The 17,626-nt window shown below is 43.8% G+C and overlaps 1 protein-coding gene across 4 annotated transcripts in view; it reads left to right on the top strand.

Moving 5' to 3' along the window:
- LOC115143100 (low-density lipoprotein receptor-related protein 1-like) overlaps positions 1–16,345 on the top strand; it is a 181,163-nt gene extending 164,818 nt beyond the window's left edge. For 2 of the 4 annotated variants that reach the window (XM_029683178.2, XM_029683179.2), the window contains exons 81-88: positions 10,146–10,319; positions 10,556–10,717; positions 12,205–12,388; positions 12,509–12,610; positions 12,701–12,774; positions 13,036–13,129; positions 14,226–14,382; positions 14,557–16,345. In XM_029683178.2, the coding sequence (XP_029539038.1) occupies positions 10,146–10,319; positions 10,556–10,717; positions 12,205–12,388; positions 12,509–12,610; positions 12,701–12,774; positions 13,036–13,129; positions 14,226–14,382; positions 14,557–14,697 (1,088 nt within the window). In that variant the 3' untranslated portion in view covers positions 14,698–16,345. The remainder of the gene's footprint in view (positions 1–10,145; positions 10,320–10,555; positions 10,718–12,204; positions 12,389–12,508; positions 12,611–12,700; positions 12,775–13,035; positions 13,130–14,225; positions 14,383–14,556) is intronic. The other 2 variants (XM_029683180.2, XM_029683181.2) reach the window with 1 other exon arrangement.
- The last annotated feature ends 1,281 nt before the right edge of the window (positions 16,346–17,626 follow it).

Raw genomic sequence — 17,626 nt, forward strand, 5'->3', positions numbered from 1 at the left:
CCTCCTGTGTTTTTGTGACATTCAGGACAAAATAGTTTGTCACATCACTGCACAAGGCTGTGTACACTGTCTAGGTACAGTGGGAGGTCGCTGTTGTCCTCCATTAGGGCCAGCAGGACAGTGTCATCGGAGTACTTAATCATAAAATGCTTGGTGTTTTGACTTGTGCAATTGGTGTACAGAATGAAAAGGACGGGTGAGCTCACACAACCTTGTGGGGCTCCCCAGTTGGTGACCACAGGAGGGGAGAGAGTGTTGTTTACCTTGAGTTCTGTTACTGAGAAATGAGTGTTACCTGTAAATGAGGTGTGGGTTCATGTCCAGTTCTTTCATTTTGGGTAGTAAAAGGTGCGTTTGTATGGTGTTAAAAGCACAGGAAAAATCTATAAGGAGTTCTCTGGCGTAGGTTTTTGGTTGGTCTAGGTGTTTCAGGATCAGGTGTGTGAGGGTGGTCATTGCATCCTCTGTACTGTGCCCGTTTCTATAGACAAACTGGTAAGGGTCCAGTTTCCTCTCCACAGAGTCTTTTTAGGTTTCGAGACACTATTCTCTCCAGACATTTGACGAGCTCTGAGGTCAGATCCAGAGTCATTTTTTCATGATGAAGTGAATCGTTTTCTAGGCCTGTGGTATTGGTGTGTGAGTCGATGGATAACTGGAAGATGGGTTGCCAGACTGGGCCAAGCTCCTTGGCAAAGTTCTTGAGGAGGACTGGGCTCACATTATCTGGCCCAGAGGCCTTCCTTGGGTTCAGCAGTTTAAAAACCTTTGTGGCCTCCCGGGTGGCGCAGTGGTCTATAAGGCCACCAGAGACTCTGGGTTCGAGCCCAAGCTCTGTCGCCGCTGGCCGTGACCGGGAGGTCCGTGGGGCGACGCACAATTGGCCTAGCGTCGTCCGGGTTAGGTAGGGTTTGGCCGGTAGCGCACTAGCGACTCCTGTGGCGGGCCGGGCAAAGTGCGCGCCGACCAGGTCGCTAGGTGCACAGTGTTTCCTCCGACACATTGGTGCGGCTGGCTTCCGGGTTGGATGGGCGCTGTGTTAAGAAGCAGTGCGACTTGGTTGGGTTGGGTTGTGTTTCGGAGGACGCATGACTCTCGACCTTCGTCTCTCCCGAGTCCGTACGGGAGTTGTAGCAATGAGACAAGACAGTAACTACTAACAATTGGATACTATGAAATTGAGGAGAAAAAGGGGGTAAAAATAATAAAAATACATTTAAAAAAACCTTTGACCAGCTCTGTAGTAACCATGATTTCCTCTGTGTGAGAGGTAGGGACATTCCATAGGACAGCAAAGCAGTCATTTGTGTGATTATGGGTGTCAAATCTTTTGTAGAACAGGTTCTGTTCCTTCACATGTGGGTTCACAGGCTCTTCATGGCTTGGCACCCCCCCGCAGCATGGTGTTGATCTGTTTCTGGGTCCTCTTAACCCCCCCCGCAGCATGGTGTTGATCTGTTTCTGGGTCCTCTTAACCCCCCCACAGCATGGTGTTGATCTGTTTCTGGGTCCTCTTAACCCCCCCCGCAGCATGGTGTTGATCTGTTTCTGGGTCCTCTTAACCCCCCCCCAGCAGCATGGTGTTGATCTGTTTCTGGGTCCTCTTGGGTCCTCCCCCCCCGCAGCATGGTGTTGATCTGTTTCTGGGTCCTCTTAACCCACCTGTCCTTGTTATTGAAGGACACTTTCTTTTCTCTGAGAGCCTTTTCAGCCCTAACTGTTTTAGTGGGTATTACTGTCTCTACAAAGAAGGTCATATAGTCTATTTATGGTGGTTGTGTTATTTATACTATTGTTCGCTTCTGAACAAACAGGGTAAAACTGGAGAATAGAATACTAGGAAAAGCTCTAACCAAGTTTATTCAACCAATGGGTCATACAGCTGTAAAGACAAAGCACATATATTTCTAACCTCCTACTAGGCGGGGTCAACTCCTTACACATCTAGACAGCCAATACATCACTGTTGCTAAGCAGGAACTTAATTAACCTCTGGCTCCCTCCCCAGAGGTTTTTTTTCTCTCACTTTATCTTTTGACTTGACCTGAGCCAAATTCCTTGCTCCTCCCTAGTTCCGCAGCTGGCCTGCCTTATCAGGCAAACTAGACTGTTTCCCTTTGCCTCTCTCGTTCTCAGTCTGGTTTTCTTTAGCTTTGTCTTATACAGTGGCGCATTATGTTATGTTACAGCTTTATTCTAAAATGAATTCAATAATTTTTTCCCTCATCAATCTACACACAATACCCCATAATGACAAAGTGAAAACAGGTTTTTAGAAATTTTAGAAAATGTATTAAAAATGAAATAGCTTATTTACGTAAGTATTCAGACTCTTTGCTATGAGACTCGAAATTGGGCTCAGGTGCATCCTGTTTCCATTGATCATCCTTGATGTTTCTACAACTTGATTGGAGTTCACCTGTGGTAAATTCAATTGATTGGACATGATTTGGAAAGGCACACACCTGTCTATATAAGGTCCCACAGTTAACCGTGCATGTCAAAGCAAAATCAAGCCATGAAGTTGAAGGAATTGTCCGTAGCGCTCCGAGTATTTTATTTCACCTTTATTTAACCAGGTAGGCTAGTTGAGAACAAGTTCTAATTTGCAACTGCGGCCTGGCCAAGATAAAGCAAAGCAGTTCGACACATACAACAACACAGAGTTACATATGGAGTAAAACAAACATACAGTCAATAATACAGTAGAAAAGGTCTGTATACAGTGTGTGCAAATGAGGTAAGTTAAGGTAGGTAAAGGCAATAAATAGGCCATGGTGGCGAAGTAATTACAATATAGCAATTAAACACTGGAATGGTAGATGTGCAGAAGATGAATATGCTAGTAGAGATACTGGTGTGCAAAGGAGTAAGATAAATAAATACAGGATGAGGTAGTTGGATGGGCTATTTACAGATGGGCTATGTACAGGTGCAGTGATCTGTGAGCTGTTCTGACAGCTGGTGCTTAAAACTAGTGAGGGAGATATGAGTCTCCAGCCTCAGTGTTTTTTTGCAGTTTGTTCCAGTCATTGGCAGCAGAGGACTGGAAGGAAAGACTGCCAAAGGAGGAATTGGCTTTGGGAGTGACCAGTGAGATATACCTGCTGGAGCGCGTGCTAGGGGGGGGGGTTCTATAGTGACCAGTGAGCTGAGATAAGGCGGGGCTTTACCTAGCAGAGACTTGTAGATGACATGGAGCCAATGGGTTTGGTAACGAGTATGAAGCGAGGGCCAGCCAACTCGAGAGAACAGGTCGCAGTGGTGGGTAGTATATGGGGCTTTGGTGACAAAACGGATGGCACTGTGATAGACTGCATCCAATTTGTTGAGTCTATTTTGTAAATGACATCGCCGAAGTCGAGGATCGGTAGGATGGTCAGTTTTACGAGGGTATGTTTGGCAGCAAGAGTGAAGGATGCTTTGTGGCGAAATAGGAAGCCGATTCTAGATATAATTTTGGATTGGAGATGCTTAATGTGAGTCTGGAAGGAGAGTTTTGTCTAACACTTAGACACTTAGGTATTTGTAGTTGTCCACATATTCTAAGTCAGAACTGTCCAGAGTAGTACTGCTGGACGGGCGGGCAGGTGTAGGCAGCGATCGGTTGAATAGCATGCATTTAGTTTTACTTGCATTTAAGAGCAGTTGGAGGCCACGGAAGGAGAGTTGTATGGCATTGAAGCTCGTCTGGAGGTTAGTTAACAGCTTCCAAAGAAGGGCCAGAGGTATACAGAATGGTGTCGTCTGTGTAGAGGTCGACCGATTAATCGGAATGGCCGATTAATTAGGGCCGTTTTCATAACAATTGGAAATCGGTATTTCCCACAATGGTGGGTTAACTGCCTCGTTCAGGGGCAGAATGACAGATTTTCACCTTGTCAGCTCGGGGGATTCAATCTTGCAACCTTACAGTTAACTAGTCCAACGCTCTAACCACCTGCCTCTCATTGCAATCCACGAGGAGACTGCCTGTTATGCGAATGCAGTAAGCCAAGGTAAGTTGCTAGCTAGCATTAAACTTATCTTATAAAAAAACAATCAATCAATCATAATCACTAGTTAACTACACATGGTTGATGATATTACTAGTTTATCTAGCGTGTCCTGCGTTGCATACAATTGATGCGGTGCGGATCGTTGCTCCAATGTCTACCTAACCATGAACATCAATGCCTTTCTTAAAATCAATACACAGAAGTATATATTTTTAAACCTGCATATTTAGCTATAAGAAAGGTTAGCAGGCAATATTAACCAGGTGAAATTGTCACTTCTCTTGCGTTCATTGCACGCAGAGTCAGTATATATGCAGTTTGGGCCACCCAATTTGCCTGAATTTTACGTAATTATGACATAACATTGAAGGTTGTGCAATTTAACAGGAATATTTAGACTAATGGATGCCACCCCATAGATAAAATATGGAACGGTTCTGTATTTCACTGAAAGAATAAACATCTTGTTTTCAAGATGATAGTTTCTGGATTCGACCATATTAATGACCTAAGGCTCGTATTTCTGTGTGTTATTATGTTATAACTAAGTCTATGATTTGATTGAGCAGTCTGAGCGGTGGTAGGCAGCAGCAGGCTCGTAAGCATTAATTCAAATAGCACTTTTGTGCGTTTTGCTAGGAGCTCTTCGTTGTGCGTCAAGCATTGCGCTGTTTATTACTTCAAGCCTATCAACTCCCGAAATTAGGCTGGTGTAACCGATGTGAAATGGCTAGCTAGTTAGCGGGGTGCGTGCTAATAGCGTTTCAAACGTCACTCGCTCTGAGACTTGGAGTAGTTGTTCCCCTTGTTCTGCATGAGGTAACGCTGCTTCGAGGGTGGCTGTTGTCGTTGTTCCTGGTTCGAGCCCAGGGAGGAGCGAGGAGAGATAAGGAAGCTATACTGTTACACTGGCAACACTAAAGTGCCGATAAGAACATCCAATAGTCAAAGGTTGAAATACAAATGGTATAGAGAGAAATAGTCCTATAATTCCTATAATGACTACAACCTAAAACGTCTTAAATTGAAATATCGAAGACTCATGTTAAAAGGAACCACCAGCTTCCATATGTTCTCATGTTCTGAGCAAGGAACTTAAATGTTAGCTTTCTTACATGGCACATATTGCACTTTTACTTTCTTCTCCAACACTTTGTTTTTGCATTATTTAAACCAAATTGAATATGTTTCATTATTTATTTGAAGCTAAATTGATTTTATTGATGTATTATATTAAGTTAAAATAAGTGTTCATTCAGTGTTGTTGTAATTGTTATATTACAAATATTATTTTTTTAAATCGTCCGATTAATCGGTAGCGGCTTTTTTTGGTCCTCCAATAATCGGTATTAGTATCGGCGTTGAAAAATCATAATCGGTCGACCTCTAGTCTGCATAGAGGTGGATCAGAAAATCACCAGCAGCAAGAGCAACATTATTGATGTATACAGAGAAGAGTCGGCCTGAGAATTTAACCCTGTGGCACCCCCGTAGAGATGGCCAGAGGTCCGGACAACAGGCCCTCCGATTTGACACACTGAACTATATTAGAGAAGTAGTTGGTGAACCAGGCGATGCAATCATTTGAGAAACCAAGGCTGTTGAGTCTGCCGATAAGAATATGGTGATTGACAGAGTTGAAAGCCTTGGCCAGGTCGATGAATACGGCTGCACAGTAATGTCTCTTATCGATGGCGGTTATGATGTCGTTTAGAACCTTGAGCATGGCTGAGGTGCACCCATGACCAGCTCTGAAACCAGATTGCATAGCGGAGAAGGTATGGTGGTATTCGAAATGGTCGGTAATCTGTTTGTTAACTTGGCTTTCGAAGACTTTAGAAAGGCATGGTAGGATAGATATAGGTCTGTAGCAGTTTGGGTCTAGAGTGTCTCCCCCTTTAAAAGGGGGATGACCGCGGCAGCTTTCCAGACGATACAAAAGAGAGGTTAAATAGGCTAGTAATAGGGGTTGCAACAATTTTGGCAGATCATTTTAGAAAGAGAGGGTCCAAATTGTCTAGCCCGGCTGATTTGTAGGGGTCCAGATTTTGCAGCTCTTTCAGAACATCAGCTATCTGGATTTGGGTGAAGGAGAAATGGGGAGGCTTGGGCGAGTTGCAGTGGAGGGCTGTTGATCGGGGTAGGGGTAGCCAGGTGGAAAGCATGGCCAGCCATAGAAAAATGCTTATTGAAATTCTCAATTGTAGTGGATTTATCGGTGGTGACGGTGTTTCCTAGCCTCAGTGCAGTGGGCAGCTGGGAGGAGGTCTTATTCTCCATGGACTTTAGTGTTCCAGAACTTTTTTGAGTTTGTGCTACAGGATGCAAATTTCTGCTTGAAAAAGCTAGCCTTAGCTTTCCTAACTGCCTGTGTATATTGGTTCCTAACTTCCCTGAAAAGTTGCATGTCACGGGGGCTATTTGATGCTAATGCAGAACGCCACAGGATGGTTTTGTGCTGGTCATTGGCAGACAGGTCTGGAGTGAACCAAGGGCTTATATCTGTTCCTGGTTCTAAAGTTTTTGAATGGGGCATGCTTATTTAAGATGGTGAGGAAGGCACTTTTAAAGAATAACCAGGCATCCTCTACTGACTGGATGAGGTCAATGTCATTCCAGGATACCCCAGCCAGGTTGATTAGAAAGGCCTACACGCTGAAGTGTTTTAGAGAGCATTTGACAGTGATGAGGGGCGGTCTGACCGTAGACCCATTACGGACGCAGGCAATGAGGCAGTGATCACTGAGATATTGGTTGAAAACAACAGAGGTGTATTTGGAGGGCAAGTTGGTTCGGATGATATCTATGAGGGTGCCCGTGTTTACGGATTTGGGGTTGTACCTGGTGGGTTCATTAATTTGTGTGAGATTGAGGGCATCAAGCTTAGATTGTAGGATGACCGGGGTGTTAAGCATGTCCCAGTTTAGGTCACCTAGCAACATGAGCTCTGAAGATAGATGGGGGGCATTCAATTCACATATGGTGTCCAAGTCACAGCTGGGGGTAGAGGGTGGTCTATAGCAAGCAGCAATGTTGAGAGACTTGTTTCTGGAAAGGTGGATTTTTAAAAGTAGAAGCTCGAATTGTTTGGGTACAGACCTGGATAGTATGATAGAACTCTGCAGGCTATCTCTGCAGTAGGTTGCAACACTGTCCCCTTTGGCAGTTCTATCTTGTATCTTGATTTTGTCGAGGCACAGATCTGGGGAAGGGTACCAAAACATTTCTGCAGTGTTGAAGGTCCCCAAGAACATAGTGGCCTCACCATTCTTAAATGGAAGAAGTTTAAGACTCTTCCTAGAGCTCGCTGCCTGGCCAAACTGAACAATCGGGGGAGAAGGGCCTTGGTCAGGGAGGTGACCAAGAACCCGATGACATAGCTCCAGAGTTCCTTTGGGGAGATGGGAGAACCTTCCAGAAGGACAACTATCTCTGCAGCACTCCACCAATCAGGCCTTTATGGTAAAGTGTCCAGATGGAAGACACTCTTCAGTAAAAGGCACACTGCAACCTAAAAGGCAACTAAAGGACTCACAGACCATGAAACCAAGATTGAACTCTTTGGCCTGAATGCCAAGGGTCACGTCTGGAGGAAACCTGGCACCATCTCTACGGTGAAACATGGCGGCAGCGTCATGCTGTGAGTACGTTTTTTTAGCGGCAAGGACTGGGAGACTAGTCAAGATCTAGGAAAAGATGAACGGAGCAAAGTACAGAAATCCTTGATGAAAACCTGCTCTAAAGCGCTCAGGACCTCAGACTGGGGTGAAGGTTCACCTTTCAACAGGAGAACTACCCTAAGCACACAGCCAAGAGTCTCTGAATGTCCAGCCAGAGCCCGGACTTGAACCCGATGGAACAGCTCTGGAGAGACCTGAAAAAAGCTGTGCATCGACGCTCCCCATCCAACCTGGCAGAGCTTGAGAGGATCTGCAGAGAAGAATGGGAGAAACTCTCCAAATACAGGTGCACCAAGCTTGTAGCGTCATACCCAAGAAGACTTGAGGCTGTAATTGCTGTTTCAACAAAGTACTGAGTAAAGGGTCTGAATACTTATGTCAATGTGATATATATATATATTTTAAAATATACATTTGCAGTCATTCCAAAACTTGTTTTTGCTTTGTCATTGTGGGGTATTGTGTGTAAATTCAATACATTTTTTAATAAGGCTGTAATGTAACAGCATTTTGTAAAGTCGAGAGGTCGGAATACTTTCCGAATGAACTGTACTCTTAAGTCCTGTGCAATCTTTTTAGATTATATGATTTTATAGTACGAAGAATATAATTGAACTAATTTATGCATATGCATATGAAGTGGCTATGTTGAGTGTAAAAGTGATTTTTTTTAAACACTAGATTTAGTTATTTGGCAGCTCTACAAACTTTAGAATGCCTTTTAGAAATCAAAAGATGTATTGGCTGCATGATACGACTATAGGCTATTGATGTTTTGAGAAAGCGCAAGCTTTTTTTTGCGACTATGTTCCTTGCCTCAGGCCACACAGGTTGTCTCATCAAGTGCTCATATTTTAACCCCCTCACAAAAAGAGATTGCAGTTTTGGAACTGCAGTAATCGCAGTCGACTGCTGTATTTTGGATGCAGTAATTGAAGAAAACTGCAGTTATACTGCACTCGTTTGACTGCAATTTTTTTTCATACGGGCCATCAGACTATCTCAATTAAATATTGTATTTACTAGTATTTTAAATTAGTTTCAATTTAGAATGGCCCATTATCATATGGGCAAAACAAAAAATAAATGTCGTCCATATGCACTGGAATAGTGAATGAAGGCCACTTTCCCAGCGGTAGGGTAGGCTACTCCTGTCATTTCCCTGTGCCACAGAGGATATTCCACTCTGGACTCTCCAACCCCGTTACTGTAGCTACTCTGTGCTTCATTTGGAAATAAATTAAATCTGTTCGGGAACATCAATAGTTACTTTCTGTAGCTGACAGTAATGTCAGTCTATTCCTTATGAAAATATATTTTTTAAATGCCCTATTACTAGGCTATTCAAAAATAAATTCACTATAATTCTAGGCTAAATCTGAATTTGTTCAATTTAGGCTAGAACAATTTATGTACCAAAGATATATTTTAAAACAAGTGTAATATGCGGGAGGCTATGTATTGTATAACGGCACAATCATTATTTGAATTCTGTTTTTTTTTCCGGGCTTGGGTTCTTATGCTTATGCATAAACTCTAATATGCATATAAGTGTTTTGAATTAATCATCATGTTAGAGAATGCTGCCCATTTAGTTGTTAGGCTTTGAAACAACATCCACAATGGCCATCCTTTCCACCCAGTTTCAACCTATTGTTTTTAAAACTTCTTTCTTCAAATTGGTCAATCACAGTGAGGTGAGTTTTAAAAGCACATACTGCTTTGATAAGTGTTTTGATTTGATTTTCCATTGCATTTGCATTGATGTCAGAGTGGTTAGAGGGACAATCGAGCCCTGAGTACCAGGCCACTAGCAACCTGATGATCGCTAATTGTTGGTTACTACTAATGAATGTCCAGAGTGCATAAAAGGAGATTACCGTGACTCAATGGTCACGTGGAATTTGACTGGGATTATGACTCGTGACTGCCGGTGTGGTGGTAATATGGTCACTGCAACAGCCCTAGTCTTGTAGACAGAGATGATCTGGACAGCGTTGTGGTCAGAGTTGGAGATCAGTGGTTTGATGTTGGGGGTGTAGCGGTCTTTGATATTGACATAGCACTTGTCCAGGATATTCCAGATCCTGGTGTTGCCTTTGTCTGTCTTGTTTTTTCCTCACCCGTAACTCGATTGGGATGTTGTAGTATTCCGGGGGTCTCGTTGTTGGTGGTACTGATGAGCGCAGGGACATTAGTCTCCCTCGAGTACACCGGCTCCGTGGTGCTCGCTTGCATGTTTGTAATCCTGTTGTGGTCTCCACTTGACATCCAAACACACCGTATTACAGAAGTAGCGTTGTGATCAAAGTTAATCTTATAGTCTGTTTGTGTAATAATCTGCAGTGGGTATAAAAGTCATTTTTAGCTCCCATAAAACTCCAAATGATGACAGAAACATTAAACACACATCCACACTAATCCCTACCTGTAATTCTTCACACTCACCCCTTCTCTCCTCCCCCAGCTCCTCCCAGTGGTACGTGTAATGTCCAGTGTCTGAACGGAGGCAGTTGTTTCCTCAACGCCAGGAAGCAGCCCAAGTGTCGCTGCCAGCCCAACTTCGGAGGAGACAAATGTGAGGTGGACCAGTGCAGGGACTACTGCCAGAATGGAGGCACCTGCACGGCCTCTCCTACAGGTAATACACTACCCTGACAGGAGGGCTGGCTGTCTGAGAGGAGTCAGAATAACACAGTGAGACATATAAACAAATAATACAACTAGACAGCCGTGTATTGAGTCAAGGATTCTACCCTCAATGAGCAGTCCTGATGTTAGTCTGATGTTAGAGGTCAAGTCTCCGGAGTTTCTCTCTCCACTTCCTGTCTTATCTCTGTCGGACCATGTCTGTCTTGTCTCTCCCTCCCTCCCCAGGCTCCCCTACGTGTCGCTGTCTGACAGGGTTCACTGGTCCTAACTGTAACCTCCAAACCTGTAAGAACTACTGTCAGAACGAAGGGAATTGCACGGTCAGCGCTGGCAACCAGCCCACATGCCGCTGCCCTGCTGACTTCCTGGGGGACCAGTGCCAGTACCGTGAGTCTCACTGTCTGTCTTTCTGTTGGTCTGCCCCGGTCTGATCTTATTTTTCATTTCATGTAATATTGCCTTGTTGTTTTTGCTTATAAATGCTCTGTACTGTGTCATGTGACCTACCTCTTCAAAAGGTATCTTCAACAATCCCACAGCACACCCCTACCCCACCCCGAGTAAGGGGAGGAGAACAAACCTAAAACCTACTGTTGTACTTGACTTGTCCTTTCTTACTAGCACTGACGTTGCTGATACCTGCTTTATTGAGGAAAATGTTTACTTACTATAAGCAGGTTTCCATCCAACCATTTTTATGTGAGTAAAGAACCTGTCGGATAAAGAACTCACAACCGGCCTGATGTTAGATTATACATTTTAAAAACCTACGGAAGATTAGTAAAGCTCAAACTAAGCTTATTCACCCACAGGGTCACACAGCTGCATAAGATAACATATTTGCACAAGCACTGGTATTTAAACCTTTTTGCTTTGCTGAGTCTCCTCCTTACACATCGGGACAGCCAATACATCTCTGTTGCTCTTTCTCACTTCATCTGAACTGACCTCGGCCCAAATTCCTCACTCCTCCCCAACTCACGGCTGTCCTGTTGACTTGTACCAGCCCTTCTCCTTTCCAAAGGAGACCTGATGTCTAACAATAACATGTTCTGACAGAATGTAAACGTTCAGCATTCCCCTCTCTCCCTCAGTGGCATGGTTTAGGATATTTCAAGTTTATAAGTCAGAACCCATCACTGTCAAATTGTCCACAAAACAAAATACGCTAGACAAGGGTGGATATTTTTTGGGTCGGTGATTAGATTACCGTATGCAAAGAATTGTGGTGGAAACTATTTATTGCGCAATTTTTTGATAGAATATCCATCATGTTGAGGTAAATTGGCAGTGACTCAATGCTATGTTGTGTGGTCCTCCCACTACGACTTGGAAAACCATGCAGTTTATTCGGCTAAGCTACATCTGCTATGGGTTATGATCAACTTCAGAGTGATTAAAGTGCATGGTGATAAGCTTGCTGCGCCTTTCCATTTGTTTTTATTTTACCTTTATTTAACTAGGCAAAGTCAGTTAAGAACAAATTCTTATTTACAATGACTGCCTAGGAACAGTGGGTTAACTGCCTGTTCAGGGGCAGAACGACAGATTTGTACCTTGTCAGCTCGGGGGTTGCAACCTTCCGGTTACTAGTCCAACGCTCTAACCACTAGGCTACCCTGCCGTCACGCTGGATAATAGCATCTGCTAAATGATATTCTATAATGTGGATCGTAATGAACTCAAATAAACTCCATCTGTCTGTCTGTACTGTCACCTACTGGCAGTATAACACTATGGCACTTAACATTTTGTAGAAAGCACCATAAAAGTGTAAACTGCTTGTTACTCTTTTGAATATCAACCTTAAGGCTCCTTGCGCTCAGTATACTCAGACTGATAGCTGTCTCTTCTGTATGCCTGTGTGTGAGTAGGTAGCTGCGAGGGCCACTGTCTGAACAGGGGCACATGTCTGCAAAGTGCCAGCGGGGCGCGCCAGTGTCGCTGTCTGCCCCAGTACAGCGGCAGCACCTGTGAGGTGGACAAGTGTCACTACTGTCGCGACGGCAAGTGTATCCCCACCAACTCCTTCCAGCCCACAGGAGAGGTCACCTGCGTGTAAGTGTCCACACACACAGAGATAAACTGATATTGACAGAAACAGACACCAACACACATTCACACATCAATTCATAACACACACCTGTCCATACCTATTGTTACTTGTGTGTCCTGTAGCTGCACCAACGGCAGAGTCCAACCCAGCTGCTACACGTGTGATGAGTACTGTGCTAATGGCCAGTGCTCTGTCAACCAACACACACACCTACCAGAGTGCAAGTGAGTATACACACACACACACGCTCTCACACTCACTCACTAGAATGTTATCTCTGGTTGCTATGACGTTACATCTCTCTCTCTCCCCAGGTGTTCTGCAGGCTGGGTGGGGCATCGCTGTGAGGTGGTGGCCTCTAGTGTAGACTCCTCAGAGTCTGGTGGACGTAAGTAAACTATTCTAAAGGTTTGCAAAAAGTAGAGGCATAACTTTTGCTTGTGAGTTTTAACGTAGATGTCGGCTGGCCATCAAAATAAAATGCAAGAGCTGCTCCCTACATTTTATACACATTATTTTGGCTGCACATCAACTTGACGCCAATTGAAGTCTCCTACCATCAAAAATCACCTCCAGGATTGCCAGTTCTGTGTAGAACGGTCGCCAGACTCAGCCTAACTATGTATACTGTTTGTGTGTCTGTGTGCAGGTACTGCCTCCATAGTGGTCCTAATGCTGCTACTGCTGTTGTTGATTCTGTTGGTGGGAGGAGCGGTGTTCTGGTACAGAAAGAGGATGAGGGGGTGAGTAACACCACACTTAACACCACACTACATTACACTACACAACTCCAATACACTAGAAGAGTAACACTGGGACATTAAGCCTCTCAAGCTCTGTCTTCTTCATGGTCTCTGTACTCTCAGCCTCCCTTTCCTTTATCTCTTGGTCTTTACTGTTCGCTCCTTTTCTCTCTTTCTATCTCTGGTTCTCTCTTTGCTGTGAGTAACTGCATCTCTTCTGTCCCTCAGGTCTGGCAGGCCGGGCAAATCCTGCTCCAGACTCGCGCGGTAACGGTTGCCAGGGTTATGCTTTCCATTCTCTCTCTCTCTCTCTCTCTCTCTCTCTCTCTCTGTCTGTCTGTCTGTCTCTCTGTCTGTCTCTCTCTCTCCGTTGTGAATGAGCAGTGCTCTAGTTCAGCTTGCCTCTCCCGTTGTGAATCATTGTTCAGTTTTGGTCCCTCTCTCCAAACCTCCCCACTATACTGTACTTCTAGGGGGCTATTAAACAGGTGGTGATCTATTGGAGAGGCTGTGAAATAGATCAGTCTATGGCCCCAGAGTGCCTATAGTACCCCATGCTGTTCTCCATCACACTGTATTGTACTGTATCATGTTGTTGTGTAGAGTGCTGCTGTATGTTCCGTACTGAGAGAGGGGGCGCTCTGACTGCATTGTTCCAAACCGGGATTTGGAAAATGCAACATGAAAAATCCAGCATTTTACTATCCTTCAAGTCCATGGTTTGACCCGAAATGCTCCAAACTGAGAACATACATTTTTATCCAAAATGCCTATAGATTTTCAAGACGTCAATAGATTTGACCTTGCTTATGTTTTTCAAGCAAACTGTTAAACAGGCATTCCGCCGTAGTACCATTTTAGGGTACCGTTACAAACCCCTCTCCAGGACCAGTGTGTCTAGTGTATTCTAGCTAGGTGAATGCTGGGTTTGCGTTGTTGCCTGTGCTGTGGCTTTGGATCCATGCACAGTGATGTGACAGCCACTACCCCCCCCTCCCTGACTCTGTGATGTGGCCATGTCGCTGCCCGCGCTGTGTGGACTCGCTCAGGACCCGTCTGTACCTCGGGTCATGACCTTTCACCTCTGTGTCTGCAGGACCAAGGGCTTCCAGCACCAGAGGATGACCAACGGAGCCATGAATGTGGAGATAGGAAACCCAGCATACAAGATCTACGAGGGCGAGCCAGACGACGATGCCGGGGATCTTCTAGACTCAGACTTCACACTGGACCCAGACAAGGTAACACACACGGTAATAAAAGCAAGCCCAAAAACGCACTTACACCATGCCACACAGACCTGTACACGAAAAACACACACACACACACACACACACACACACCCTGGACACAAATGAGGCAACATACAAAAACACTTACTATGATGAATGTAGTTGATCTAATGGTCCTCCCTGGTCTCTTCCCAGCCCACCAACTTCACCAACCCAGTGTACGCCACCCTGTACATGGGAGCCCACAATAGCCGCAACTCCCTGGCCAGCACGGATGAGAAGAAGGAGCTTCTGTCACGGGGGGATGAGGAGCCCCTGGTGGACCCGCTGGCATAGAATGTCCATTAGCCTGGGGCGTACCATTCCAAACACACCCCTCTTTTTGCCTTTTAAAGAAAAAAATGAAGAAAAAAAAGCCTGAACACTGTATAAAATGTACAAAAATGAAGGACTACTTTTGTATGTGATTGCAGTATTATATTTTGTTCTTTTACAATTCCTCTGGTCAAAAATTAACAAAAGCGTTTTCTATAAGATATTTTTTATTTACTTTTTGTCCCTTCCCCTTTACCTAAATAGCCACTACCTCTGTGCAAAATGAAATGGAAAAAGAAAATTAGAAGTTAAAACATAATCATTGGACAATTTTTATTTTTGTATGAATTGTATAGAGAAAAAAACATTGTTCCATGTCACCAGTGCCAACTCTGTTCATGTTGACTTCGAGCGGGGGGGGAAGCTAACTCAAAGTTTTGTAAGTTGATACCAATGTTGTCTTGATGACAGTTTTGTCTGCGGGAGTGCGAAAGACCGGAATAATATAGCACGATTTGTGTACAGCACGTGTAAAATGTCAAAATCGGATGGCAACTTCAGTATTTCCATATTATTTTCTCAGAGAACAATCTTCATGAAATTGTTTTCTTCCTTGCACAAATGTAATGTTTTACGGTGTATATACCGTAAGATGTAACACAGGTCAATATATGTTTGTTTCTAGCATATTCTAACGGTGTGTAGGGCTTGTGATGAGAAAGTAGCCTAGTGTTGAAGCGACTGAGGAGTGACTGACTGATCTCTGGTGATGATGTTGAAGATGTGTTCAGCATTCTAGGCTTGTGAATGCTTCCATGAGGTGGGAAGTGTGCCCAGTGGCCATATCACAGCAGGTCAGAGCATTCTAACGAAGGGACGGACAAGAGAACCTGTGACAGTGTGACACCTTTACTGAGAAGAACGTCACCCGTTGGTCTGCACCCCTTCAGTGGACTGTGGTGACAGAGAAAAGAGATGGGGAAACATTTGGTCTGTTTTTTTTCCCCTGCAGCATTTCTTTATTTGGTTTCTGGCCTAGAGACTGGCTGTCTGTCAGACTGTACAGATGAATCCTTCTAACCTTGAGATCTGTGCTTTTATGGTTTTGGAACAGATCCCTCTGAAGTGCATTCATTCCTTTCTCTTGCATAGCATTTCCCTCTGTTTTTCCTTTAGCCATTCCTGATCATCTCTTGGTCTCCTGTACCCTGTTGCTGGCGCTGCCATTTTGGTCGCTCCGATGTGTCTTTAAGCTCGGCCGCTGTCCCAAAATGCTGTTTCTGTCAGGTGATCAGCAATATTTTAATGCATGTGAAAAAACACATTCAAGTAACTAGAATAACAAATCCTTATTTTGCTTAACTGTCAGCAAGTGTAAGTTTTGATTTATGCTGTCGCATTTTTTTCTTTTTCTTTTAAAAGGAGAGAAGTACAATCATTTTACTTAAAGAACATTTTTGCAAAATCATAAATGCATTTTGGGATTTAAGTTGTTTTTGATTAATCCTTGTTTTATAATGAAAAATTACACTTTTATAGTACAAAATGCATGGAGGTTCAAACTTTCTTCTGGAAAGAAAATAAAAAATAATGTTAACATTTTTGCTGGAGTACTTTACAGAATAAATAAGATTGTTATAAATAAAATGAAGAACTGTACAGAAAACAATCAGTTGGATTTTGTCTTCTTTCAGTACCTAATTACTTTCAGAAGATGCCATGACTGGCATAACATTGCTATGCGTTTGTGCCAGTCGGAGATCTGAAATGTCTGATTTGCTAACTGTTCGATTGCAGCACGTGTACAGTTGAAGTCGGAAGTTTATACACTTAGGTTGGAGTCAATAAAACTTGTTTTTAAACCACTCTACAAATTTCTTGTTAACAAACTATAGTTTTGGCAAGTTGGTTAGGACATCTACTTTGTGCATGACACAAGTCATTTTTCCAACAATTGTTTACCGACAGATTATTTCACTTATAATTTACTGTATCACAATTTCAGTGAGTCAGAAGTTTACATAGACTCAATTAGTATTTGGCAGCATTGCCTTTAAATTGTTTAACTTGGGTCAAACATTTCAGGTAGCCTTCCACAAGCTTCTCACAAAATGTTGGGTGAATTCTGGCCCATTCCTCCTGACAGCTGGTGTAGCTGAGTCAGGTTTGTAGGCCTCCTTGCACGCACACGCTTTGTCAGTTCTGCCCACAAATTGTCTATCTGATTCAGGTCAGGGCTTTGCCTTGACATTGTTGTCCTTGAGCCATTTTGCCACAACTTTGGAAGTATGCTTGGGGTCATTGTCCATTTGGAAGACCCATTTGCGACCAAGCTTTAACTTCCTGACTGATGTATTGAGATATTTCTTCATTGTATCCACATAATTTTCCTCCACATGATGCAATCTATTTTGTGAAGTGCACCAGTCCCCCCTGCAGCAAAGCACCCCCACAACATTATGCTGCCACCCCCGTGCTTCAAGGTTGGGATGGTGTTCTTCGGCTTGCAAGCCTCCCCCTTTTTCCTCCAAACATAACGACGGTCATTATGGCCAAACAGTTCTATTTTTGTTTCATCAGACCAGAGGACATTTCTCCAAAAAGTACGATCTTTGTCCCCATGTGCAGTTGCAAACCGTAGTCTGGCTTTTTTATGGCGGTTTCTTCCTTGCTGAGGGTCTTCCAAATGAACAATGACCCCAAGCATACTTCCAAAATTGTTGCAAAATGGCTTCAGGACAACAATGTCAAGGTATTGGAGTGGCCATCAAAGCCCTGACCTCAATCCTATAGAAAATTTGTGGGCAGAACTGAGTGTATGCGAGCAAGGAGCTTACAAACCTGACCCACTTATTGTGGGAAGCTTGTGGAAGGCTCCCTGAAACGTTTGACCAAAGTTAAACAATTTAAAGGCAATGCTACCAAACACTCAATTTGTATCTGTAAACTT

Source organism: Oncorhynchus nerka, linkage group LG15 (genome assembly GCF_034236695.1).
Source record: "Oncorhynchus nerka isolate Pitt River linkage group LG15, Oner_Uvic_2.0, whole genome shotgun sequence".
Taxonomy (NCBI): domain Eukaryota; kingdom Metazoa; phylum Chordata; class Actinopteri; order Salmoniformes; family Salmonidae; genus Oncorhynchus; species Oncorhynchus nerka.